General features: G+C 66.5%; 1 protein-coding gene across 2 annotated transcripts; it reads right to left on the minus strand.

Moving 5' to 3' along the window:
* Positions 1-689: 689 nt before the first annotated feature.
* Positions 690-25,089, minus strand: CHID1 (chitinase domain containing 1). 2 transcript variants are annotated; one of them, XM_057726022.1, is made up of 13 exons: positions 24,951-25,089; positions 20,752-20,905; positions 20,087-20,236; positions 19,701-19,833; positions 19,016-19,060; positions 18,180-18,286; positions 17,758-17,819; positions 14,689-14,781; positions 9,363-9,464; positions 8,653-8,808; positions 1,232-1,312; positions 1,017-1,059; positions 690-857 (listed from the first exon to the last, which is right to left on the minus strand). In XM_057726022.1, exons 2-13 carry the CDS (start codon positions 20,860-20,862, stop codon positions 759-761), a joined length of 1,182 nt encoding a protein of 393 aa, XP_057582005.1. In that variant the 5' UTR covers positions 20,863-20,905; positions 24,951-25,089; the 3' UTR covers positions 690-758. The 2 variants fall into 2 exon arrangements, with proteins under 2 accessions (XP_057582005.1, XP_057582006.1); XM_057726023.1 differs by lacking the exon at positions 14,689-14,781.
* Between the last annotated feature and the right edge of the window lie 617 nt (positions 25,090-25,706).

The following is a 25,706-nucleotide window of genomic DNA, read 5'->3' on the forward strand; positions in this document are numbered from 1 at the left end:
CTCTCCCAGCCGTGTCCCCCAGGCGCTGTGCCTTGGACTCACGCAGTGTCTGACCAGCTGGTTCACCCAGCAGTCCATCACAGACAGATTCACCTGCCTGGAGCTGGCGGGCCCACCGAGGGGGCAAGGGCTGGGGGTCAGCTGTCCTTCGACTCCCAGCAATCCCAGGGTTTTACCCAACCTTCTGTCCTGGGAGCCCGGCTGCACCCAGCGGGCAGTGGACCTGTGGCGAACTGTTGTTCCAGTGACCACACAGCCCAGGCACCACCCTGGGGATGGGGCCGGCCTCTCTGAGCCCTGGTTTCCACAGCAGCCCCCGCACCCTCGCCGTGTGGTGCCCATCTGGCTCCTGGGCAGGCAGGCCTGGTCAGCACCTGCAGTGGGAGGCCAGGACTCCTGCGCATGGCCCTGGGGTGACGCCTACCGGAGGATCAGAGGGTGGGGGAATGTCCAGACCCCCAGCGAAATGCAGCCTGTGCAGGACTCCCTGCCACCCTGTGGGGTAGGGACTGTGGGTCCTGCCCTCACCAGCCACCAGTGGGCAGGCAGCCAGGGCTGGGCCGGAGGGGCCCGCTGTCCCTGCCCCCGGCCCTGCTAGGACTGCCCGCCCCACATCACTGACAAGGAGCCTGGGGTCCCAGGCCCCCTCTGCCCCCGCCCGAGGCCCACAGCGCACACAGCACAGGAAATGGAAAAGAGTCTGTATTTTGCACGTCAGTCCCTCTTCTTGCAAAAGCGCCCCCCAGCTCCAGGCCAGGCTACAGCAGGTCATAGAAGTAGTCCAGGCCCTGGCCCAGCTCCCAGATGGACAGCCCGACGCCCAGCTCCTTGGCCAGCTCCAGCCGCACCTGCAAGGACTGAGGCAGGAGGGAGCATCAGCCCCGCCTGCCTGTGCTGCCCGCCGGGGCCCACCTGCCGGCCCCCGCCCACCGCAGCCTCGCTGAGGGCCAGGGCTGCCGGGGGAGGGCTTGGGCCTGTCGCCCCCCTCCCCCGCCAGCGTCACGGCCCACACGCACCTTCAGGGTCGGGTAGAAGACGACGTGCCTCCCGCCCCGGCTTCTGCAAGAGAGCAGGACTGATGTCCTCCAGCCCAGCGCCGCCCCCCGCCCGCCCCCCCACCCCCGCTCCGCCTCCGCTCCTCCCGGGAGCCCCTCCTCAGGCCAGGCCTGCCCTCAGGGGCGGAGGCGGAGCTCAAGGCCCGCATCGCCTGCGGCCTCCCCTGGACACTCACTTCTTGTACTCGAAGAAGTGCTCTGCGGCCTGGCTGTCCCACTCGATCTGGGGCCTGTGGTCCTTCAGCATCTGGATGTACCTGGAGGAGGCCGGGTGTGGGTGCGGGGGTCCTCCCTGCCCACCCAAACACCTGGACAGGGCAGAGGCGGCCTCTGCCATCACGGAAGGGGGGGAGGCGACCCGCAGGCAGCAGGACGAGGGGTGTCATCCCCTGATGGCCGGGTGGGAGGGCCACACATGTGGCCCGGACACGACGCAATGCCAGGAAGCAGGACCGTGGGGTGTGGTCTGGAACACTCGGGCCACAGCTGTGGCGGCCGGGTCCTGGCTGGGGGGAGGGGGAGGACGGAGACCCTGAAAGAAGCTGCGCAGACGTGAGCAGAGGTCACTGCCGCGCCCTGACTCGGAGGCACCGTTGGGTGCAGCGAGGGCCCTGCGCTCTGGACGCAGCGTGTGCCGGGTGGGTGGTATGGGCAGGAGCTCCCTGGGTCCGCCTGGGGCACCACAAGAGAAGCAGCCACTTCCACAATTGTGGGGAGATTTGGGGCCAGCTGCAGGCCTGAGGATGAACGAGACCTGGGGGCAGCCTCTCAGCAACGCTCCCCCACGCCCCCACCTGTTGTCAATGGTCCAGGGCAGTGATTTCTGGGCCCTTCCGGAGGCCAGGCTGTCCTCGGCCTGCCTGCCTTGCTGTGGACACAGCTGCCCCAAGCCCGCAGTAGCCCCCCTTCACTGCCAAGATCCAGTGGTTGAGAACCGCCCCCCCAACACATGCAGAGAACAGGCCGATTCCCAAGGTGCCGCGTGGCCAGGACAGCTGGGGTCTCAGCTCACCCTGTGTCTTCCTGGCAGGCAGCTGACACCCAGGACGTGCAGCCTGAGGGAGGAGGCATGGCTGGGCCACAGCCTGGGCCCAGCGGGGGGAGGGCCGTGGTTCTCTGGCTGTACTGTGAACATCAGGGGGACCCTGGGGGTCAGGGCTGGACAGAGCAGTAGGGCATCTGAGGAGGAGGTGGTGGCCATCCAGGGCCATCCGGATCTGCTCCCCACGGGGTCCGGGCCAGGAACAGCCATGACCCCCGTCAACCAGCTCAAATTGTCCAAAATTACTGTGTTATCCCTGATTAAAGCAACGCTTTAAGAATCACTGATGTCATCTGCAGCTTCTGATCCAACGTCTGCCACGGGGTTCTGAGACAAATCTGGGATGTGGTGGGGAGGATAGGGCATTCCGACCCAGCCTGTCCCTGAGCCCCTGAGTCCCATCCCAGGGTCACGGGCAGATGCTGGCGGGCAGGTGGCTCTGGGCCCTTACCTCTGGGGGCTCTGGCCATGCCCTCCTCTTCCGGGGCCTCTGTGGCTGCCCCTCAGAATCTGCTACCTGCTGGAGGGGTGAGGCTGCAGGGGCAGCCGAGGCTGGGGTCCTTCTTGGGGTTCAGCCACGACCCCTGAGAACACCCGGTCCCTTCCCTCCAGAAGCTGGGGCTCGGCGGTGCCAGGGTTGGGGCCACCCAGGACCCCACGCTCGACTGAGTGCAGCCCCGGGAGCCACCATGCGGGCCCTGGGGAGGTGGAGAAGCAGAGGGGTGTGAGCCCCAGGGCGGGGGGCACATAGCTGTGTAGATGGCCCCCCGGGAGGTGGCTCCAGGAGGAACAGCAGGGCCAGAGGGGGCTGAGGGGCAGGGGCCTGCCCCGGGGGGCGGGGAGGAAGCCGGGGGTGGGGGGGTGGGCAGTGGACAGAGGATGGGGATGAATGGAGGCAAACGGTACAGAGGTGACCTGCACGTTTCCCTGAACTGAAGCGCAAGGCCTCAGCCACATGCTGTGTGAGTCCATTCCTACACACTGTCAGGACGAGGCGAGTCCACACAGAACCCGGCTTAGTGCCAGCCGGGGGTGGGGGGCGGGGGGGCTGCTGCTCTGCGGTGATGAAACGTCCTGGGACAAGAGGCGGCGGCTGCACAACCCTGAGAATATTCTAAATGCCGCGGAGCTGCGCGCTGTGCAATGCTGGGTTTTACGGCGTGAATTACACCTCCCCCCACTCAAAACAGTTAGGAGGCTTGGGATTGAAGGACTCAAGGAATGGCAGACAGGCCACAGGTGAACACACCAGACAGGTCGGAGAGCATCTAGGGCCCCGAGACGAGGCACACGTCCCCCAGGTTCTAGAAGATCTAGAAAAGCGACAGAGAGCAGCTAGAATAGGGCCGATCAGGGTGTGTGGGTGATGGAGGAAGAACAGAGACGGGGCAGAGGAGGACGAGGGGTGCCCCGCCAGGAGGAAGCCTAGCGAGGCCTCCACCTCAGCCGGCGGGGCCCACAGCGCCTGCACGTTCTGCGTGCCCCCACGAGAACATCCGGCCAAGTCTGAGACGCCCGTGTCCCCTGGGTGGAGAGGCTGCTGGCACTGGACCCTGCCCTGGAGGGAACCGCCTCCGAGCCGGCCCCAGGACCTGGGCTGGGTACGCCCCGGGGGCACCTGACCTGCTGGCCCCCTTCTTGGCAGCTGACCTTGCTGAGCACGGAGTGGGGCGGTGGGCCCTGACCTGGCTCTGTGATGGCCCTCCCAGGCTGGGCCTGAAAGGGGCGTGGGGAAGGGGCAGGGCCCCCCCCGCCACAAACCCACATGGGGAGTCCAGCGGCACCACTGTGGGTGACGTGAGGAGGCGCCGCCCCCCCCGAACCCCACTCCCAGGCCCCACCTGCAGGCAGCAGGACCGTCCCCAGCTGTGCCTCCAGGAGGGCCTCCGACATGAGGGTGAGCAGACACCAGACGAGGGCACACCGGGAAACCGGGCAGGGTCAAAGGGGCACAGGGAGACGCCAACCAAGGGCAGGATGCTGGGAGAGGCCAGGAAAGGCTCTGCCATCAGACACACGAAGAGACCTCTGAGTGGGGGGGTCTGCCAGGCACAGCCCACCCTTCGGGACCCATCTGGCCATGCTCTGCTGGGGCTGGCTCTCCTTGAGGTCCCTGGGAGGCCCCCTGGGCAGGGTCAGGAGATGCCAGGAGGGGCGGGTGTGGGCCCTGAAGGGTCAGGAGTACAGGTGCCCACCTGGCTCGAGGGTGCGCCACCAGGGCAGCGGGACAGCCTCCTAGAATGGAGGCTCGGCAGCCACGGGGACCCACAGGTCAGCACCCAGGCCTACACCTGGGGGGATGTGGGCCTGCAGGCAGGGAGCCCCGGCCCTACAGGGTGTTTCACAGCCACCCGCGCTCCTCAAAGTCGGGGAACGACGAGGGCACGCACACTGGAGCCTGGCCGTAGTCACGACGGGGCCTGTGTGTCCCCAGCGACGGTGAACAGAGGCTGGGGGTCAGAGGAGAACCCAGAACATGCACAGCCTCTCCCACCCCTCTCCCCACCCCTCGGCTGGCACAGAACGCTTGCCCGGCTAGTGGAGGCCAGGAGACCCCCCTCCCCCAAGCCCACCTGGCCTGGCCGAGCCAGCCTTCCACCCTCTCGGGGTCCTGGCTCCGCATGTGGGGGAGCAGATGGTGAGGCCGCTGATCCCCCGCTGCCCCCGGAAGGGGGACCGGGCTGTCAGCTTCCGAGAGGCTGAGAGGGGAGGGCAGATAATCCTGGGAGAGGCTGGCAGGTGCTCCTGTCAGCAGACGAGCAGGAAGGAGGGAGCCCGGTGGCCGTGGGGCTCACCTGCCCTGCACACCAGGCCTGTCACCTGCTCAGGGGGCAGAGGTGTTACAGTGGGTTCCCGGGGGGTGGGGGGCGACCCGCTGAGACGCACGTCCTGGTGAGCTGCGTTTCTGGGGGGCTGAACCTGGGTGAATGTGCTCACCCCCTGCAGAGGCAGCCCTCCCCCCCCCCACCAGACAGGCATCCAACTGTTGGCGGCCTCACTAAGCCCGCCCATCTGGTCCCTGGATCCCCAGGATCTGGCCCTGGCTGGGGAAGGGGGGCTGCCCAGCCCTGGGAGAGGCCTCCCTCCAGGACTCCCGGGTCACCCCTGCCCTGCATGCCGGGGGACGGGCTGGCAGAAATCAGGCTGTGGACAAAGGTCTAGTGCCACCCCCAGGGCCAGCCGGGTGCCCACCCCCTGCCCAAGGCTCACCCAGGGCACGGGCGGCAGGTGGCAGATGACTGGCCAGGGCCCTGGGGGGAAGGAGCAAGTGGCGGGATGCGGGCACACGGGCCGAGGGAGGGTGACACCTGGGCGTGGGGGCTCATGCCGGCGCCGCCCCCCCCCCACGAAGGGATGAAGAGCATCCTGGGAGCCACTGCCCGGCGTGCGCGGTGCCTCCGGTCTGGTCTCACTGCACTGGCCCGCCCTTGGCCCCGTCCTGCGGGGCGGCTGAGGCCTGGGGAGGAGAGGGGCCGGCGAGGTCCTGGGTCCCCAGCTCAGGCCGGCAGCAGCCCCACTGCCCACGCGCGAGAGGACTCCAGCCCCACACCACGGCCCCCCAGTGGCCGATGCGACCCCTGGGGACCGCAGTCAGCCCTTCACAGGCAGGTCAGCTCCACCTGGGCCCCCTCAGCCCCGCCACAGGACAAACCCACAGGGCAGGACCCACGTGGGCGCCGCTGCCCGACCCCACTCGACCCGGAGATGGGAGCACAGCCCGCCTGGCACTCAGCCCGCTCAGCCCCTTGGCGTCCCTGTGAGGCCACACCTGTTCGGTCAAGGTGAGGTGGGCGGCGTCCTCCACCTTCTGGGCTGGGTGGTCCCTGACACACAGCCCAGCCACGCCCCAGGCCCTGGGGGAACCCTCTCCACCGTGCCCTCCCCTCCACAGGCCCACCTCCCTCCTCTGCTTCCAGGCCCGGCCGTCATCAGTGGGGGCACATCCAGCAGGGGGGCCCCTCAGCTGGGGTGGGACCCGGATGGGATGATGCAGCCTTCCGTCCCTGGTTGGGGGGCAGTCTGTGTGTGGGCACATCTGTGCTCACGCTACACACACACCTTCGTAACCAGACTCCCCCTGTCCCCCAGCCCCTCCTCAGAACCAGCAAGGGCCCCGTGGTGCCTCTGTCATCAGCCCCACGAGCTGCGTTAATGGCTGCAACAACTCCACCACGTCGGCTGCTGCTGGGCCCAGGTTTACTGAGAGAATGACAGCTCTTCACCCCTCAGGTGGTGTTAGAGATGAACTGTGTCCCCCAAAATTCACATGTTGGGTCCTAACCCCCAGAACCTCAGAACGTGACTGTATCTGGAGATAGGGCCTTTAAAGAGATGTTTGCTGTAAGATGACTGAGGTGCCCCGGGGTGGCCGTAATCCCATGAGACTGGTATCCTTACAGGAAGAGGTCAGGACCCAGACACACACAGAGGGCTGACCCCATGAGGACACAGGGGGAAGACGGCTGTCTATGCACTGAGGAGAGAGGCCTCGGGAGGACCCATCCCCGTCCACACCTGGATCTGCGACTGCAGCCTCCAGGACGGGAGACAGCCACTTCTGTGGCTCAAGCCTGGCATGGTACCCGTGTGGCGGGCAGAGCTGAGGTGGGGGGACCCCAAGGCCCACACCTCTGGCCCTGCCCGCAGGCCTGGGCCAGCAGAGCTGGAGGCCGGAGCAGAGGTGGGGGTGCCAGGCCCCCCGGCTCTACCTACACGGGTGGTCCTGGCTGTGGGTCCCTCCCTCTGCAGCGAGGGACAATGCCCTCCTGCTCCAGGCTCCTGAAGACCCAGGGCTGGTGCTGGGAGGTGCAGCTGCGCCTGCTGGCCCCCTGGCTGGGCACCCTGTCAGGGACACTCCCAGGGATCCCATGTCTAGAAGGGCCATGGGCGGGGAGGGCAGCGCACACGGAGGAGACAGCAGCCCTGACCGGGGGGTGGGTACCGGAGGAATGGGGTGCCAGGTGCCAAAAGCCCCCTGCTGCGGGGATATGGGGTAACCCCAGGCTGCCCCAGGGCAGAGCCTTCCCGCCCAGCTCCCAAGGTCCACAGCGCTCCCCCAGAGAGGGGCAAGCCCAGGGCAGGAGGGGCTCCCAGGCCTGTGCTGGACCCCAGGCCCCAGCACCAGCTGTGCGAGTGGACTGGAGAGGGAAGGTGAGGGCAGTAGCATGGCTGACCCTGATGTCCCCCTCTGGAGAGGCTCAGCCTGCTCCTCCCTGTCCTGCAGGCCCTGCCTCCAGAGCACAAGGGACCCAGGAAACAGGGGAGCCCTACCCCACTGGGTGGGCGGGCTGAGAGCAGCCCCCCAGGACCCATGAGTCCAGGCAAGGTCAACCCCGAGGGCCAGCCTGCGGGAGTCACCATGGACGATGGGCGCAGAGGGCCCAGCGGGCAGCGGGCATTCAGTGCCTGGCCGCTGCTTGGGCCGACACGTGTGTCCCTGCGGCAACCAGCCTGCGGGTGGCCCTGCACGTAGTGGGGCAGCAGAGGGCACACATGCCCAGATCATGGCCTTGGGACCATCCCCGCTGACAAGACCGGGTCCCTGAGAGACGTGGCCGCCTCGCAGTGTCCAGTGGACGTGACGGACAGCCAGAGCAAGAGCACAGGGCCCGGAACCCCAGATGGCCAGCCCCGAGCTGGGCGCAGCGTCCGGCCCAGACCAGGGGTCTGCTGAGAGCTGGCCTGACAGGACCACGGGAAGGGGGCAGCACCACCGGACCTTGGATGGTCCCGATGCCAGGCGGCTGTCTACACACAGTGCTGAGGGGACACACACAGGCAAAGCCCCGGACACACTGCTGCGACATGTTGGGAGGAAAAGCCCCGGATGAGACGCGGCCAAGAAACGGCCTGTGGACTTGAAGACAGCAAGGAGGACTGGCAAAAGGAAACGGAGAAAAAAGTCCAAAAAATAAAATGAGTGTCAGTGGACAAGGAGACAGACAGCCTGGTGTAACACACAGCACCTGTGGGCCTGGAAGGAGAGGAGAAAACTGGCTACCACTTTCCCAAATGCAACAAAGGATAACCTCACAGACCTAAACAGCTCAATGAAAACCAGGTGCAAAACACGTAAAGGGACGTACGTGAAGTCACCTGGTAATCAAAGCACAGTTGGCACTTGCTGGTGAAATGCGTGGAGAACCTGGGGGACGAGGGTCTCGTGGGACAGAACCCACAGCAAGATGGTGAAGCAACACCTTTGAGGTCTGGGAACAGGCAGGCACCCAGAACCCCCGACCCGGCACGAACGTCTCCCCACAGCCCAGCAGGATCACGTGAAAGAGGGGGCAGCACCCACGGAGCAGCACGGCGAGGGACATGAAGGGCGTCCTTCAGGCCAAAGGAGGGAGGCCAGGTGGAATCCCGGGGCTTGCCAGGGCAGCGGGGGACACTCCCGCTGACCCAGGGAAGAGGGGGCGCTGGCACGGCGCCCTGCTGCACCCGGCACGTGGTCAGACCCCGCCAGGCCTTCTCCCTGCGGCACTCCCTCCCCTCGGTGGGAGAAACACAGCTCCAGGCCTGAGGCTGCCGCACGGGGCGCCAGCAGCTCACCTGGCCCCGAGGACGGGCTCGCGGGTGTCCTTGGAGGCCGAGTAGTCCATGCCGTAGAAGTTGAGCCCCAGCAGGATCTTGCTGCGCCACTTGGACTTGGGGTCCAGGACCTGGACGCAGGCTCGCACCCAGGACAGCGGCGCGTTGGGGCCAGCCCTGCAGGGCCAGGGAGGAACGGGTTTCAGTGGCCGGCAGAGGCCTCGGGGCACCCAGGTTGAGGCGGGGCCCACGTACACAGCGGGAAGGATGGCAGCAGACAGGTGGGCAACCCGCTGGACCCCTGTGTCGCATTGGCTTCACCTAGGCCCCCCACAGGCGGCCAGATGGCTCAGGGGAAGGCCTGAGATGCACAGAGGTAGCAGCGTGACACCTCCGGCCACATGAACACCTCCTCCTGGGCTGCAAGGCAGGCCCAGCCCGGCAGCCACCATGTGGCGGCCATGGGGGGATGGACACCCAGCAATGGTGTTCCCATGGGGGTGGGCAGCTGCCCTATGTCACGTGAACCCAAAACAGGAGGGGACCCAACGCAAGGCCAACTGTGGGCTTTGGGAAGAAGAGACAGGGCCCTTCCTGTTCCTGGAACCGAGAGCTGACACAGCATGGCCCTGAGCGGGATGCTGGACCTCGCCTGAGCGTCCAGGCCCCCGCGGGGGGAGCATCTCTGCACCAAGCCAGAGTGCAGGGGGCCCCGGGGCGCCCGCACTCACTGCTGCGCTGTGGAGTAGTCGTAGGTCATGAGGCTGAAGCCATCCAGCACAGGGGCCAGCTGCTCAAACTCCTTGTGCGTGAACATGCCGAGCTTGTTTGTCCTGCAACGAGACGGCGTGGTCACCTGGCCCACCGCGCACAGCCCCGCTGGGCCCACCCCCACTGACACCCGGGCTCGGTAGAGGACAGGGCAAGCTGGCGTGGGGGCTCCCAGCTCACACCCCTTCCTCCCCCATGGCAGGAAGATATCTCAGGTCACGTTCCCTGGAGAGTGACTCCGCGCTCGGTCACAGGGGAGGGCCCGCAGCTGGGTCAGGGCCACCCCAGGGCTGGTGGGCGGAGCCTGCTGCGGGAGGTCCAGCAGAGACCCGGCTCCCCTCCTGCCCCGTGCACTGGAGGCTGTGATCAGCCCAGCTCTGGGATGGCCCACCTCTATGTGGGCACAGGGCCCCAGGCCAGCCCCACCTCACCTCAGCCGAGAGCACGGCACTGTGGGCAGAGCGCCTCCTCCCGAGGCCTCAGACCTGGGGCAGCTTGGAGCCCAGGTGGCCCAGGTGCTGGACACGCCCACCTGCTGTCTGAAGCAGTCCCTGGGGCTCTGCCTTGTCCCGGGGTGGGTGCGGGAGGGGCTCTCAGCTTCCCCCCCACAGTGTGAACACAGAGGGGACCCCTCTTCTCAGCCAGCACATCCAGCCCCTGGGCAGGGACAGCCCACTGTGCGGACCTCAGCCACGGTCACTGGTCCCATGGGGTCCGGGCCGCCCTGAGATACCCCATCCACAGGCTGCCCCGCTCCAGCTGAGCAAGGCCTGCCCCGGCCGCCGCCTCTGCAGCGAGCAGCCAGGAGGCCAGGCCCAGGCCCCCCAGAGACGTGAGGCACCTGTGGGACCGGAGGGCCAGCAACACCAGCCGATGACTCCACGGCCCCAGAGCCCGCCCCTCACTGGGACACTGGCCATGGCAGGGAGCTCGGGGACACATCTGGGGAGCAGATACTTCACTGGGCAGTGACAGCCACACTCCCCGTGGCCATGCTCCAGACCAGCCCCCTAAAGTCAGCTGAAAGGCGCCAGGCCCTAGCAGACAGGCCTCAGGCACCCAGAAAGGGCGGATGCCGTTAGCTCCAGGAAGATGTTTCCACAATTCAAACACTCCCCCGTCCCCAGGTGGACGTTTGCATTGGAACCCATGGGCACCCAGCCCCAGCATCTCAGTTTGGTGGCTCCCAAGGGAGGCTGAGCAGTGCGGTGGCCCAGCAGGGGTGTGTGCCCCCTCGTCCCACCTCCTGGTCGCCGCAGCACTGGGCCTTTCCAGGAGGCATCGCTGCTCAACCGGGAGAGGGGACCCCACCCCAGGGGGTCCTGGAAGCGCTGGGACCAGATGTGAAGGGGAGGGCAGCAGGGGGCGAAGCTCAGGCAGGCAGAGGGGCGGGGCAGTGAACTCGAGGCGGGGCACCAGGAGGCTGCTCCTCGGTCAGCCTCGCTCACCCCAGAAAAAGAACGCTTCTGCTCAAGCCCGCTCCCCTCGGCAAAGGGCCCCGCGTCCACCGGCCGATTATCCTTTAGACAAACACTGCCGACGATGGCCATGGGAGGGTGTTTTCCAAGGCTCTTCTCGCAGCCACACTGTTTCGCGAAGCCCGCTGCTGGGGAGGAGCCTGCTGCAGGCCCCGCCCATCTCCAAGGCTTCCTGAGCCGCCTCCTTTGTGGGTTTCCCCGCAGCCCCTCAGAGGACGGCTCCGCTCTGTGGGGTCTGCGCCCACCACGCCAGGGGCCGCTCCCGCCCACATCAAGTGCGCGGCGCAAACGGCTGCAGAGCCCGCTCTGGCCCCCGGCGCCTCTGCTTCCCAGGGCTCCGGTCACCTCACGCCTCTGTCTGGGCTGCCCTGGCCGCCAGGGGCTTCTCACTGAGTCACCGCCGGTCCGACTGCAGGCGCCCCTCCCGTCCACAAGGTGGGCGGCCCGCGGACTCCTTCACCCTGGAGCCCTGAAGCTGCCAGAGGCACCTCCTCAGGGCGTTGCGGGATGAGAGGCGGCCCCAGCGAAGGGTGTGCGGTCCGGCCTCCCCTCTCCATGCAGCCACGGACGATGGACACGGTGTGTCCTCTAGATGGTTACCTTCCAGGCACGAAGCGGCTCGCCCACACCGGGGGCCCTGCAGCCCCACTCAGAGCAGGCGCAGGGTCTGTCTTCCCTCACCTAGCCTCCTGCCTCTAGGGCCTCGTCCCTCCTGAGAGCCCCAGCCCGCTGTCCCTCCTGCTTCACCTACACAGTCAGTGCCTCCCTCCTCCATCACCCCAAGCGGCGCCGTCACTGGCCTCGGCCCCTTGCTGCAGCGGCCCGGGAGGGGCCTCAGGCTCGCATCAACACCTCGCTGGTCCCCACCTGCTGGAGACCCCCTTGGGTGGTGCCGTGTGCCCCGCCCCAGAGAATCCCAGACCAGCTCCCCAGTGCTTAAACCCCCGGCTCTACCCTCCACCCCCTCTCCTCCATGGGCATCCCCTTAGACAGCATGAGGCCACCCCTCCGCCCAAGGCCAAAATGCTGCTTATTGGGTTGGACACCCAAGTCCCGCCCCCGACCAGCCCTCTTCAGGCCACCTGTCCTCAGGACCAGCACAGGCTCTGTGCAAGGTCTCTGGCCCTGCCACCAGCCACACTGCCTGACCTCGTCTGGCCCATGGACACCGCCTGCAGGGCCTCCCTGACAGGGGCCCAGACGAGGCACTTAACCGGGCACGTGCAGAAGGTGGTCCACAGTTGGGCTCCCACCGCTGCTCCCCGCTGGCCCTGTCACCCAGGCCCCGGGCCCCGCTCGCCCGTTCAGTCCTGCGCTGTCCCTCCACGGCTGCTCCGCTTGGCAAGTGGGGGCCTCCAAACACGAGCCCACCTGCCCTGAGCCGCTCTACCAGGATCAAAGCAGAACCATCGGCCCGCAGGCCCAGGCCCGACCCCACCGCTCAGCGAGCGCCCCTCGGCCTTCCAGCCTGGACTTCCAGTGTCCACACCTGCTCTGTGTCCACAGGTGGCACTGCCCTGCCGAGCCCACCACATGCTCTGGTCGCAGGCCACCCCTGGCTCCCGGGTGATGTCAACGGGGGTCGGTCTCCATGCAGAGGACCCCCCCCGCCCTGACTGGGGGAAACGGCCTGCGCCAAGCCATGCATGGGAAGCACGGGGGTGGCTGCAGCTCCCGCCCGTGAGGATGTGAGCTTGCCGCAGGGCAGGTCCTGGGAAGGAAACCAGCCCTCCGTGCCTGAGGTCAGCGCCTTCCTGAGGGTCCTGGGTGCGGGGATTCTCGGAAGAAAGCCGGAGGGCCTGTGTGAGGACTAACTCAGAGCCCCCTCCCGAGTGAGGATGGCCCAGGGCTCTAGTTAAACCAGCTGACGGGTGCAGGACCATCTGTGGAGGCTGCACTGTGACCTTGGGAGAAGGGCTCAAGGTCAGGATGGCCACTGCACCAACAGCCCCTGGCAGGAGGGCCCCAGACCTATGTGCACAGCAGCAAAGGCACCCCCACGCCACATGCAGACCCCCTCCCGGGGCTGTTGTCCCCGCGGGCGGCAGCGCAGCCTTTGTGGGGCGAGTGACGCTGCGGAAAATGCCTGAAAGACTGTCCACGGCTCACTGGCGCCTCTGCCTCGGGGGCTGCCCGGAGCGTGGGAGGAGGAAGGTCAGCGCCAAGCCAAACTCCCAGGCCGCCAGAGCCTCTGCGGAAAGCGGGCTGGCTCATCAGCTGCCAGGGTGCAACCCAGGCCTGCGCCCCCACACACGCCCCGGCTGCCAGCAGGGCTCAGGACCCCTGCCTCCAGCCGCAGCCCTGGTCCCCTCCCTCCGGTCACCCCCTCAGCTGCCTGGCGGAGGGCACGTCCTCCCCTGGTCACTGCAGGGTGAGGGGGCGGCCCCAGCTCACACCATCCACTTCCTGCCTAGGGGCCAGGAGCTCAGGCCAGATGCCTGGGCAGAGGGCGCCAGCCTGGAAGCTGCTCCCCACCCTGCCCCAAGGCCACCCGCCCTTCCACGTCAGGCCCAGAGACCAGCCCCTCTAGGGGCATCCAGCCCACTCACCCCTCCAATGAGGCTCTGGGGAGTTAAGGGGTGTCAGCAGGGAGGGGGTGCAAGCAGGGTCCCCAGGTCCCAGACCCAACCAGGCAACCACCCCCTCCCCGAGCCAAGCCTGCAGGGCTGCCCCAGCTTCTGAGGAGCTTGTCTCCACTGATGGCCCCTGACCACAAAGGGCAACTGGGGCTCTGCCGGCCGCAGCACCCCAGCCTGAACCATCACAGAAACCAGGAGAGCCTGAAACAGATGCTGCCAGCCGAGCCCACAGGCTCTGTGAGTGTCTGCCACCCCAGGCCCTTCCAGAACGAGGCCCCCCATCCTGGAAGGACCATTGGCCCTGCTGCTGCCGGCCTGTCACCCGCGTGTTGCACACATGAGCACGCACGAGGCTGAGGGCCTTGGAAGGGTGGGGAGAAGTTGGGTGGGGCCTGGGGGACCACAGCCCAGGCCTCTGGTGATGTGTGGGGGCTCCATGGGGCAGAAGCGCCAAGCACAGGGTGGGCAGCCAGCCTGGGAGCGGCAGGCACCTGCTGTGGTGGCCATGGCCTTGGTGTACCAACGTGTGAGCATCAGGGTCACCAGACAGCTTGGGGCCCAGAGGCTGTCCACCTGGTCCTGTGAACTTGCCCACGCAGCAGAGCAAGCCGATGGCTGGGGTTGACGGGTGGCCGGATGGCCGGTGCCTCCTTCCAGGGCAGTGCCCTGAGGGCCCAGGCTGCCCCCAGGAGCTAGCAGAGGCCGGGCAGCACCCCTGGGCCTCTGTGTGCCCATCGCCCCACCACGTGGCCCCGGGCCTGCGCTCGGTCCTCACGTTGTGATCCAGCCTCCTCCATGCCTAGCACAGGCTGCACATGGGAGTCAGGCCACCTGCCTCCGAAAACTGGCCCCTGGGCCGCCCACCTCCCTGTCCTGGGGGTTGTGGAAGAGCCGCTTCCCAGGGCCGGGGGGAGTGAGCAGCTGGGCTGAGTGGCGGGAGCCCTGACCACACAGCCCTGGCCTCCTGGGGCCTAAAGCGGCACAGACCCTGCGCCACAGACCTTGCCTGGGCGCCAGCGGGAGCGAGTCTAAACAACACGGCTTGAAGGGCTCAGACGGAAGCCTGCAGCCTTGACCTGCTGACCTGTGAGGATGTGCTGAGGCCACTGAGCTGTCCCATGTGCGCTGATGTGCACTGCCATCCGCATGTGCAGGGGCCAGTGTGCGCCTGGACGGGGCTGAACAGTGAGCAGGAAGGGCTTCCCTGGCCGAGCACACACGGCACTTACCCGGGGGTGACCGCGGGTGGGATGACCAAGAAGGCCAGCAGCCGGGCCTGGTGCAGCGCCTCCGCCACGTGTGTGAGCAGGTGAATGAGGCCCCTGCAGGGAAGCAGAGGATAGTTCAGGAGCCGCTGGGGTGGTGCCCTTGGCAGCCATGTTCTGCCCTGGAGGCACGGGCTCCGGGGTGGCCACATCAGGGGGGCCTGGCAGACGCCACAGGGATTGCCCACCCCCCGACAGGGTGGAAGGCAGTGGGGGGGGGCATGCGGCGCCCCGTCACCTCTGGATCCTCCCAGAGACACAGCCAGGCAGGGGGCGAGGACCTGGCGTGCTGGCCTGCTGGTGGCCGGGTCAGCCTGGGCCGCAAAACGCCTCCGGCCGCGCTGAGGGTCCTGCTGCACCGGGAGGTGACTCAAGCACTCAGGGGCGGCTGCACCGACGAGGCCTTGGGCTGGGGGGGCCCTACCTTGCACCCCAGGGTGGTGGCCAGGCCAGCCCTCTCGTACAGCCAGCCCTGCCTGGCAGACACGGGATGCAGAGCTCTGCCTGCCTCGGCCCCGTTGGGTGGGTGGGGGATGAGGAGGGGGCACCGGCATGTGCTCAACCAGACGTGCCTGCAGGCGGGGAGGAGCGTCCCTGTGGCAGCGGGCCACCAGGTGGGGGGGCAGAGGGAGATGGCGTCACGGCTCCCCTGGACCCTAGGTGTGCGGGAGGCGGCAGCACACCCAGCAGGACAGTGGCTCTGGCAGAGCCTGGGCGCACCTGTCAGGATGCCCCAGCCCCAGGGGCACCGTCCCTGTGCCTGGGAAGCCCTGGGCCCAGGGACAGACCTGTGTCCCTCCCCTCAGGAGCCACCTCTGCCTGGAGAACAGGCAAGTGCCCCCCGCCCACCCCCACCAAGTGCAGGCAGGTCAAAGGGGCTTTCCTGGCCCCCAGCCCCAGAGCAAGTCTGCAGAGTGCAAAGGGGGTGGGGCGGGCACAGCTGCGGGTCACCCAGCCGAGGCTGGGACCGTGGTGGCCTCTCAGAGCCTCCCAGATGGCCCATGCTTGGGAGTGATCCCGGGGCCAAGGTGATGAGCTCTAGCTGTGGTTGTGCTGTGGGTGGTCAGGGGTGCCGCGGGGGAGCACTGGGCTGGACGAGGTCAGCCCCTCCCTGAGGTCAGGAGCTGTCAGCCCTGTAACCTGCCTTCCTGGCTTTTGGGGCCACCCAGGAGGGGACTGCGTCTCTGCAAGAAGAGGGAGGTGGGGTCTGGGGGAAGCATGTGCTCGACAGGGGGTCTACTGGGGCGGAGTCCCCGGGGCTTCCCCAGGGTCGCCTGCCCACCAGGTGTGAACGCAGGAGACAGGCCTTCTGCCGGAGACAGGCCTTCTGCCCGAGCCAGGCGGCCCCTGCACGCTCCTCCCCATAGGCTTTCACGGGAGGTGGCCTGGGGGACCCACAGCCCAGGGCGTCACGGGGACAAGGTGCCACTGCCTCCCCCCACACCAAATAGGCCTTTCCAGGCTGACCTGGTGCTTCGGAAAGGACACAGGACCCTAAACGGAAGCCTGACGAGGGTGACAGCTGGGCACGGGAGTGCGAACATTCCTGTCACACTGTGCCACGGCCAAGCCTGTTTCGGGAAGCAGCTCCCAGGCAGCAGCGTCCAAAGCCGTCTGCCAGCCTGGCCTGCCCTGCCCGCCCCCCATCCACCCTGCCAGGAGCCCCTGGTACTGAGGCACGTGCTGGCTGCTCCAGCCCCCCTCACCCCACTGCACCCCCCTTCCCTGAGCGCCAAGAGGATGAAGCTGTGTCCCACGCCCCCGCCTCAGGTGCCCCAAGGCCTCCTAAGCAGGACCACCGCCTGGCGAGGGCCGAGGCACAGCCAGGGGTGGGGTGAGGTGCGGGTGGGGATCGTCTCTTGGCCGAAAGCCAGGGCCACCGACATGCAGGTGCTGTGTCGGCTCCTGACAGACGTGGGGACCCCCACGTTCTCAACCCGGCTCTGTGTCCACTCACCCTCCTCAACTCCAGCCCCAGGGCCCTCCCAGGGCGGTCGCGGACAGAGTAGGAGCCTTTCAGAAGCACCCACTGCGGCAGGGGTCTGAGCACGGAGAAGCAGGGACCGCGGCTGGAGGCCTGCGCCCAGGCCATCCCCGGCTCCTGGGGCCAACAGCAGCATCTCCCTACCCACTACCCGCACCCAGGCAGAGCCTGCCGCACGCAGGCTCCAGGCACAGCTTCCTCTGGGCCTCAGGCAGGAGTCCCGTCCCCCCTTTGCACAGCCCCCCTCAACAACACGCTGCCTCCCTGTACCTAGAGGCAGGAGATCCTGGGGACGCGGCCTTGGAGCAGGCAGAGAGTAGCCTGCAGCTGTGGGAGGGTGGAAAGGGAGCCTACCAGGGCTCCCTCTCGGGGGCCAGCAAACGTGGAGGAGCTGGAGCTAAGGTGCAGAACAGGGAGGGGACGGACAGGTCCAGAACCAGCCGCAAGCCTGTCCAGACCCCGGCAGCGGCTGTGCGGGCTGTACCTCCACTCTCTGCGCCTGGCATCCGGGCTGCCCTGAGTGGGACTCGGTCTCTCCTCCGCGTTCTGTGGGGCTGACCCCACGGCCCAGACGGAACCAGGGGCAGCAGCCGCTGCAGCGGAGGACCTGCCCCTCCCCGTCGCCGGGTCCTTCTGGCCGAGGGGAGTCTGGCCGTGAGCCTCCTGGACAGGGTGGGTGCTGCTTCGAGGAGGCCATGCGGCACCCTCCCAGGCCGGCTGACACAGAGCCCGTGGGCCTGGGCGGCGAATTCTTTTCCCAGAGGACTCCGTGGCCACCTGCTCCAAGGGCCCCCGGCCCCGCGAGGCCGCCTATTCTCAAAGTGCCCTGGAGGCTCCGCCGTGCCAACCACGCGGACGTCTCAGCTGGCCACCCGCCCACAGCCATTCCCGGGCTTCTCGGGGCCACTGTCTGACTTTCTCGGGGTGCCATTCCCACCCCCAGGGGAAGACTGTGGGAAGAAGGTCCTCCTCGCAAACCAAGACCCCACACCCTTCCTCCAGCCTCTTCCGGACACCTGGGGGCCCACGTGCCGCCCATGGCCACTCACGCGTGCTTCTGGACCAGCAGCTGGTTCCAGACCTCCACCACCAGGCCGTCCAAGTGCTGGCTCTGAGAGGAATGGAAGCAGGTGAGGGGGGGTCCCAGGAGGAAGGGGTGGGAGGGAGGCTTCCTCCCACCCAACCAGGCCACAGCCCGGGGGCCAGGCCGCAAGCCTGGAAGCCCCTCTCTGAAGAAGGCAGCATGTGGGTCCCCAAATGAGCCAGGAGCAGAGAGGCTGGGGCTCTTGTGTGTCCCACCCACAGGCGTGCCTCCCCCAACCCGACCCCGGGGTCCAGAAGGGTTCTCCCCGCCCTGCAGCGCATCACCAGCACCAGCTACCAGGACAGGTTCCCTCCCAGAGGGGCAGCTGACAGCTGGGCACCGCCCAAGGGAAGCCGCTGCCTGAGCCCCTTAGGTGCTGGGCATCACCTTGGCCACCTGGACGACGGTCCTGCTGAGCTCCTCTATCTCGTCCTCGCTGTCCAGGACGTTGTGAAAATCCTCGTACGTCCAGTCCTCAAACCGGAGCCGAGGCACTGGGGACAGACCCGCAGAGGCTGTGAGCCTCCGGTGCCGGCCCTGCCATGGGCTGTGCCTTGGCCTCAAGAGCAGAAGGACCAGAGCCAGGCACCCAGTGTGGTCATCCCAGTGCCACCGGGCCGGGCAAGGGCGGGCACTGGGGGGCTGGGGAAGGGCGGAGACACGGACCCTCTCCTCCCCGGCTTGTCTGGCTCTGCACTGGCCCAGCCCCCACGAGCTCCCCCTAGATCCAACCGCAGGTCCCCTCCCAGCCCCTGCCCGCTCCGCTCTTCTGTGCCCTCAGCCCCCAAGGGCCCCCTCCCCAGACCCTGCCGCCCTTCGCAGTGGGTCACTCCATTGCCAGCTGTGAGCTCCAGGACAGACAGGGCAGGGTGAGCGACACCGAGGCATAGCCCCCAGAGGCCCTCGACAGACGCTCGCAGGTGAATGAAGGGATGGAAGGACAAGACCACAGGTGGAGGGGCCTGGCCTTGGTGGGCTGAGCTGGGTGGGTGGGAGGGCCACAGGACTCTGGATGGATGGAGGGCTGTGAATGCTGGGCTGGGGTGGCCTCACTTCTGAGTAGTTGGGAGAGTGACCGACATGCTAGGCAGTGTAGCCTGGGATACCAGGCAGGCGCGAAGACCCTGGGCCCGCTCACCCCCCACAGGGAGCTTTAGAACCTCCACCCGCGGTATGTGGCCTAAGGGCCCACAGTCCTGACTGCCCAGGCCCACTGGACTTACCTATACGTAGGCCCTTGGCCTGCTTCCTGACTGCCCGCACCCACCCTGTGGGACATGGAGAGAGCAGTCAATGTGTGGACACAGCCGCTCACCCACATGAAGACTTGGTCTCCCCGCCAAGGAGGAGAACTTGGGGGCCCCACAGTGAGGAGACAGGGCACAACCTGCGGGTCCTGCACCCCCGCCTTCCTGACCGCGCCCCTCCTCCCCCTGCAGAGAGGCCAGGGCCAGGGGATAAGGGGCCGCCCCAGGGCCACCACTCCAAGGGGCCTGGGACCGTCTCTCAGAGCTGAGGGGCATCCAGAGGCCAGGCGCGGACACTGCCCAGCAGTGTCCTCCTACACACTGCCCTCCCAGCACTGGGGGATCCCACCACCAGCTAACATGTCCTCTCTGAACCCAAAAGGGAGGACATCTGTGTAAACTCAGGAGCAAAACACGGCTGTCAGGACAGCCAGACCCTCGCCCCCTCCTGGACACGCTGTCTGGGACACCTCCTTCTGGATGCCTCCTCCCTGGACACCATGTCCAAACCACCAAAGGAAACAGGGATGCGGGTCAATGCTGGGTAGTCTTCGCACTCACCTTCGCACTCACATGCACTCACACACAGACTTGCTCGCCTTTTCACACTCACACCCCCCTGGACCCTGGGACAAGCGCAGACAAGTAGCGGGGTGAGAACCTTGGTCCACGTCGTCGAGGCCCGTGACCTCGAACATCTCGCGGCCGTGCCTCTTCAGCTGCAGCCACACGGGTGCGATGTGAGTGAACTTGCCCCCAAAGATCTTGGCCACGTCGTAGCCATGTCTGTTCCACTGGCAGGGAACGGAGAACGGGTGAGCCTGCTTGTAGCTGGGGCCAGAAGGCCTGAGTGCTGCCTCTGGATGGGGCACCACGGGGCCACCCATGCCACGTGGAACAAGACCCTTGCGTGATTCCGGCTGCTTTTCTGGGAGGCGTCACTCCCGCCACACCCCCACAGTGGCAGCGGCCAGGGCAGGTGAGAACACAGACCCGAGCGGCCACCTGGCCCTCGAGACCTCCCTGTCCACCCAGGGCCCGGCTTACTGGCGTGACGTAGCCCAGGACGTTCCCAGCAAAGTGCCTCTTCTGGGCCTTCGCAGAGCAGTAGCTGCGATGCTCGAGAACCACATCCTCGGCTCTGAGCTGCGTCACCACCAGGCCCCGCTCGTGGGCAGGCTTGCCTGAAAACTGAGTCTGAAACAGAGGAGCAGGGAGGGCGCTGTCAGGGTTCGCCCCCAGGCAGAAGCCTGGGGACAGCAGTGGCCCTCCCGTTCACCAGGGACTGTGTCCCAGGATTAGCACGCGCTGCTGACCGGAAGACCACAGGGAAAGGCCCGCCTTGAGGAGGTGACAGTCCCCGAAGACTCATTCTGCCTCCCCGGGCCATCTCAGAAAAATGGCACAAAGACGTAGCCAAACCTGGCACGGCTCTTGAATGAGTCGCTCAATGAGGCAGGGACAAACACGGGGACCAAACAGGAGGCAGGGTGAGGGCGGAAACGTGGACACGGTCACAGAAGGCGAGCCCAGCGGGGGCAGGCACACCCTCGGGCCCCAGCACCAGAAGATGTTCCCTGCGAGGCCGGCCAGCCAGAGCCCCCAAGTGGCGCAGCGCCGGCCACCCAGAGGCTGAGCTCTCGGCTCACAGCCCCAGTGGGCAAGGAGGCGTGACGGGTCAGGCCTGCGGCTAGTCTCCAGGCCGCCCCTACCTTCTCCAGCAGCGTCTTCGAGGCGGCCTTTTTGGCATCTGACTTTGACAGGGTGGCGTGAACAGAGCTGCAAGCCAGAGCAAGCCAGAGCGTGCCCAGGAGCGCCCGCATGGTGGGCGTGTCACAGCAGAGTCCAACCTCGGGGTCCAGGGGGCTGCAGAGAGAGCAGAGCCTGTGGAGACCCCCCGTAGGCGGGGTGTCCCCTCCGCCTGCTGGAGCACTGGTCCTGATGGAGCCTGGGGCCTCACAGCACTAAGCTGGACACTAAGCCAGCCCCGACAGCCAGAGAACAGCTGCCAGCACCACTGGGCCCGGGCTCCCAGCAGACACCCAGGAAGGGCCTTCCTGTGCAGGCCGGAGAGCCCTGCCCCACTGCCTCGGGGCCACCCTAACCACAGCCCGCCAAGTAGGAAAAGGCTGGGTCTCCACCCACCTTAAACCCTAAGAAATGCTGACTACAAGCTACCAGCCTAAGTGCAAAATAACAGTCGCAGAAAGCACTAGAAAAAAACATGGGTGCCTGTGTATGTAAACTCAGGGGTGAAGGCTGGAGGGGGGAGGCTTTTCCACTTAAATCAGCAACAGAAGTTATGGAAGAAAATGTTAATAGGGTTTACTACATAAAAATGTGAAGGTTTCATTTAGAAAACAAAATACAAATTTAAAGACAGAATGCACAAGGGACTTCCCTGGTGGCGCAGTGGTTAAGAATCCGCCTGCCAATGCAGGGGACAAGGGTTTGATCCCTGGTCTGGGAAGATCCCACATGCCATGCAGCAACTAAGCCTGTGAGCCACAACCACTGAGCCCATGTGCTGCACCTACTGAAGCCCATGCCCCTAGAGCCTGTGCTGCGCAAAAAGAGAAGCCAGGGCACTGAGAAGCCCGCACACCACAACGAAGAGTAGCCCCTGCTTGCCGCAGCTAGAGAAAGCCTGTACACAGCAACGAAGACCCAATGTAGCCAATAAATAAATAAATAAATTCATTAACAACAACAAAAAAGAAATACACAAAACAAGAAAATACTTGGAACACACTTGACAATGAATTTCTATCCATTATCTATACGTAATGCACAAAGAAATTGTACAAATTGAGAATAAACGACTGCAATAGGAAATGCCCCACCATAAAACATGGAAGGGATGTGAAAAGAGAGACACCCCATAATACAGAACCCTGATGACACAACCCCCCACCCCATAATGCACAGACACTCCAAGCCCAAGAAACAGCATCTTGGCTTCACCAGCAACCAAAGGTATGGACGCTTGGATGCTGAGATAAGACAGTGTCATGTCCATCCGTCCGTCCGTCCCCCTCCCCAGCACTGAGCTGGCGAGGACTAACAGGAAGGATGCTTCCTGAAGGACCTGGGCAGCTTCACTCCCAGAGCTACTCCTGGGAATTCAAGTTGATCAAACCTTTTCAGGTAACAACCTGGTCGCAAATATTATACTTTTCAATATATGTTTTTTCTCTCGAAAATCCCACTTTGGGGGACTTCCCACCTACGTGGAAAATGCTCAAAGATGCTCACTGCAGCGCTGCGTAATACCTTGTGCTCCCAGACGCCAGAATATGGAGGGCGCCGTGGTGCTCATGTGGTACCTACCTCCCAGTACAAATGTCAAAGTACACACACGGCACGATTCTGTCTATTTGAACAGTTTATTTAAATTCTCCTACGTGTGCGCCCACAGAAAGGGACGGGATGGAAACACTGGAAAGTAATGCTGCCTGGACCACAGCCATTCTGTCCTCTCCTGGGCTTCCTCTATGTCCTGGCTCTCTTCCCTGGACTTTCCTCACCTGGGCACCCTCCTCTGCCTCCCTGTCTCTCTCGCTGGGGGCAGCTGGGCAATAAGCAGGCCCAGGCAGGCTACTCTCCTTGATGAAGTTTTGACACGGGCCGCTGAGAGGAGCCTGTCGGCCAATGGTCCTGCCGTCCTGGCAGCATGCCGCCCCCCAGCCTGGCCAAGGTCCAGCTGCTCCAGAGAAGACCCTGTAGGCCGACCCAGCCCCCTGTCCATTGGCCCGGGGGTGGGAAGGGACCTGGTGCTCCCTTGGCCGGGCCAAGACTGTGGCTGCCGAGCTGTGAGGGGTTGGCCACTCAGAGGGATGCCAAGCGCGCGTGGAGCCGGGGAAGAGGCTGACTCTGCCGGGCACCCTCTCTTTGGCCCTGCCCCCCTTGGGCCTCTCATGACCTCGGGCTCCTTCCTGGCTCCAGGGTGGAGGTTAGGGCCCTGAGGATGGAGTGGGAAGAGAAATGAAGCAGGAGCTGGTCCCCAGGAGCCACCCGGTTGTCACCTGAGGGCCACCCCAGGGCCCGCCCCAGCCTCCACCCAAGGCCAGCCGGCCAGCCCGCTGTCCCGCCCGCATCCAGAGATCCCTCTGCCTGACCTGTGACCTGTGCTTTCACAGCGTGGAAAAGAAGAAAGAGGAAAGGGTGAAAGTGGGGCTGATCTGGAGGAAGGAGGATGGGCCCTGCTGGCTTCTGCGCCTGGTGCAGGGCAACAGGAGAAGCAGACAGAGCGCGAGGCCAGGGCTGGCACTGCTGCGGAAGCCCCGTGCCCGCCGGCTCAGCTCTAGGGTGTAGCTCTGCAACACCAGGGAGAAGCGCTCGGACACCAGCCGCTCACGTGTGCTGGGCTGTTCCCCAAGGGCCATGGAAGTTTCCAGATGGACTGCCCAGCCCTTGGTAGTGGGGACACGTCAGCTGTGACATGGGGGGTGCTCAAGTCCAGAGAGGCCTGGTCTGGGGATCTCCCACGGCTCCCCGCCGTGCACTTAGGTGAGGTGTCGCCCCTGCCCCTCTGCCCCCAAGCCTGAGGGCGACTCTCCCATGGCGCTCTTCACAGAGTCCAGCGCGCACACACGGGTTGTGAGGGTGCAGGGACTGAAAGCAGCCGATCGGAGTTAGCCCTGTTCTGGGATGCACTCTCACATTCTCCATTTCTTTCTTTTTTTTTTAAGTTAAAAAAAATTTTTTGGGGGGCGCACTGGGAGGTCGGCGGGATTTGGTGCCCCAACCAGGGCCTGAGCCGGCGGCCCCTGCAGGGGAGGCGCGGAGCCTGGACCGCTGCAGTGCGGGGGAAGCTCCAGCTCCACTCCTTTCTGAAGAAACTGGCTGTATCGCACGAAGCCCAGCTCTGCTCAGCGACGGGCACTGTGAGAAGCGCTGGTCGCGGGCCCGGAGTGACCGTCACCACCCCCGGCGGACCCTGGGTGGCTGGTCGCGACCAGAATGCCACGGCGCCGGTTACGGTCGCCACAGATGCTCGCCCGTGTGCACCACCCGGTCCCTGCAGGAAGGGCCGAGGGGCGCTTGGAAATGAAAGCGGCGCGAGTGCACCCTTAACCGCGGTGCCGTCCACGCCGCGGGCCGCAGGTACCGCCGTGTGCCCTCGGCGGCGACACTGGCCGGACAGCGTCCGCTTCCGCCCCCCGCCCCCGGCCCCCAGCCTGAGGCCTAGACGCCGCCCTCGCCCTCGGGGGGCCGCAGCTTCCGCGGGCGGGGCCGAGAGAGGGCCAGCTGCGCACCCCGAGTCCCGGCTCCACGCCGGCCATGCCGCGTGCTTCGTCCACACCCGCTGCCACACCCCCTACCGTCCACACCCGCTGTCACACCCACTCACACACGGCCTCCCGTCGCCCACACCCGCTGTCACACTCCCTTCCGTCCACACCCACTGTCACACCCACTCACACACAGCCTCCCGTCGCCCACACCCGCTGTCACACTCCCTCCCGTCCACACCCGCTGTCACACCCACTCACACACTGCCGCCCGTCGTCCACACCCACTGTCACACCCGCTGCCACACCCACTCACACACGGCCTCCCCTCATCCACACCTGCTGTCACACACACTCACACACGGTCTCCCGTCGTCCACACCCGCTGTCACACTCCCTCCCGTCCACACCCGCTGTCACACCCACTCACACACTGCCTCCCGTCGTCCACACCCACTGTCACACCCCCTCCCGTCCACACCCGCTGCCACACCCCCCTCACACTCCCTCCCGGCCGCACCACCGTCACACGCGTTTTCCCTAGCGCCGCGCCTGCCCATCTCACACGCACGCTCCGCGCCTCACTGCGCGGAGGGGAACGGAGGCCGTGGGAGGCGGGAAGCAGGCGCCGGAACGCGGGGCGCGGACGCCACCCGGCTGGCCGCCGCGGGGCTCACCTTCATGTCCCGGAGATCGGCCGGACCACCCTCGCGCGTGGCCGGAAGACGCTCGCGAACGCCGCCGGAAATCCCGCCTCAGGACTCCCGCGCGCCGTTGCCGCCGCCGAAGCCTCCGCACGCCAGCTTCCGGGCCGCTGCCGCGCAAGGCACGCTCGAGGCGGGGCCGGGCGGGAGGGTGGGGCAGCCCGGGGGGAGGAGCCTGCAGGGGAGGGGCGGGGCCCACTGAGAGGGGCGGGGTGGGGCGGAGCGAGCTCGAGGGCCGGAGGCTGGTGTGCGGGCCGGAGGCTGGTGCTGGGGGCCGGAGGCTGGTGCTGGGGGCGGAGGAAGCTGCGGGCCGGGGCCAGGCGGGCCCGCGCGGGGAAGCGGGCCGAGAGGCGGGGCGGGGCCCGAGGCGGGTGGGGTCGAGGCCTGGGCCCCCGGAGGCTGGCGCGCGCGGAAACCCTGGGCTCTCCCTGGACCCTAACGCCCTGGCAGGAGAGATGGCGCGGGGGCCTGGGTTCCAGGGGGGCACGCGTGCCCCTCGCCGCGCCGGCGCACGCGCGTGTTGGGGCGACGTCTGCGGGGCGACCCCCTGAGTGACTGCCGGGGGACGCCGCGGGCTCCCCGCCAGGCAGGTGGCCGGGAGAACCGCGCAGGCGCCACCTCCCGCACGTGCGCGATCTCTCCTGGACGCGGGAGTCCAGGCTGTGCTCCTGCCGCCTGCTGGCCGCCCCCCGCCTGGCGCTCCCCCGCCGGCCCCCACGACTCCCCGCG

This window comes from Hippopotamus amphibius, chromosome 3 (genome assembly GCF_030028045.1).
Source record: "Hippopotamus amphibius kiboko isolate mHipAmp2 chromosome 3, mHipAmp2.hap2, whole genome shotgun sequence".
Taxonomy (NCBI): domain Eukaryota; kingdom Metazoa; phylum Chordata; class Mammalia; order Artiodactyla; family Hippopotamidae; genus Hippopotamus; species Hippopotamus amphibius.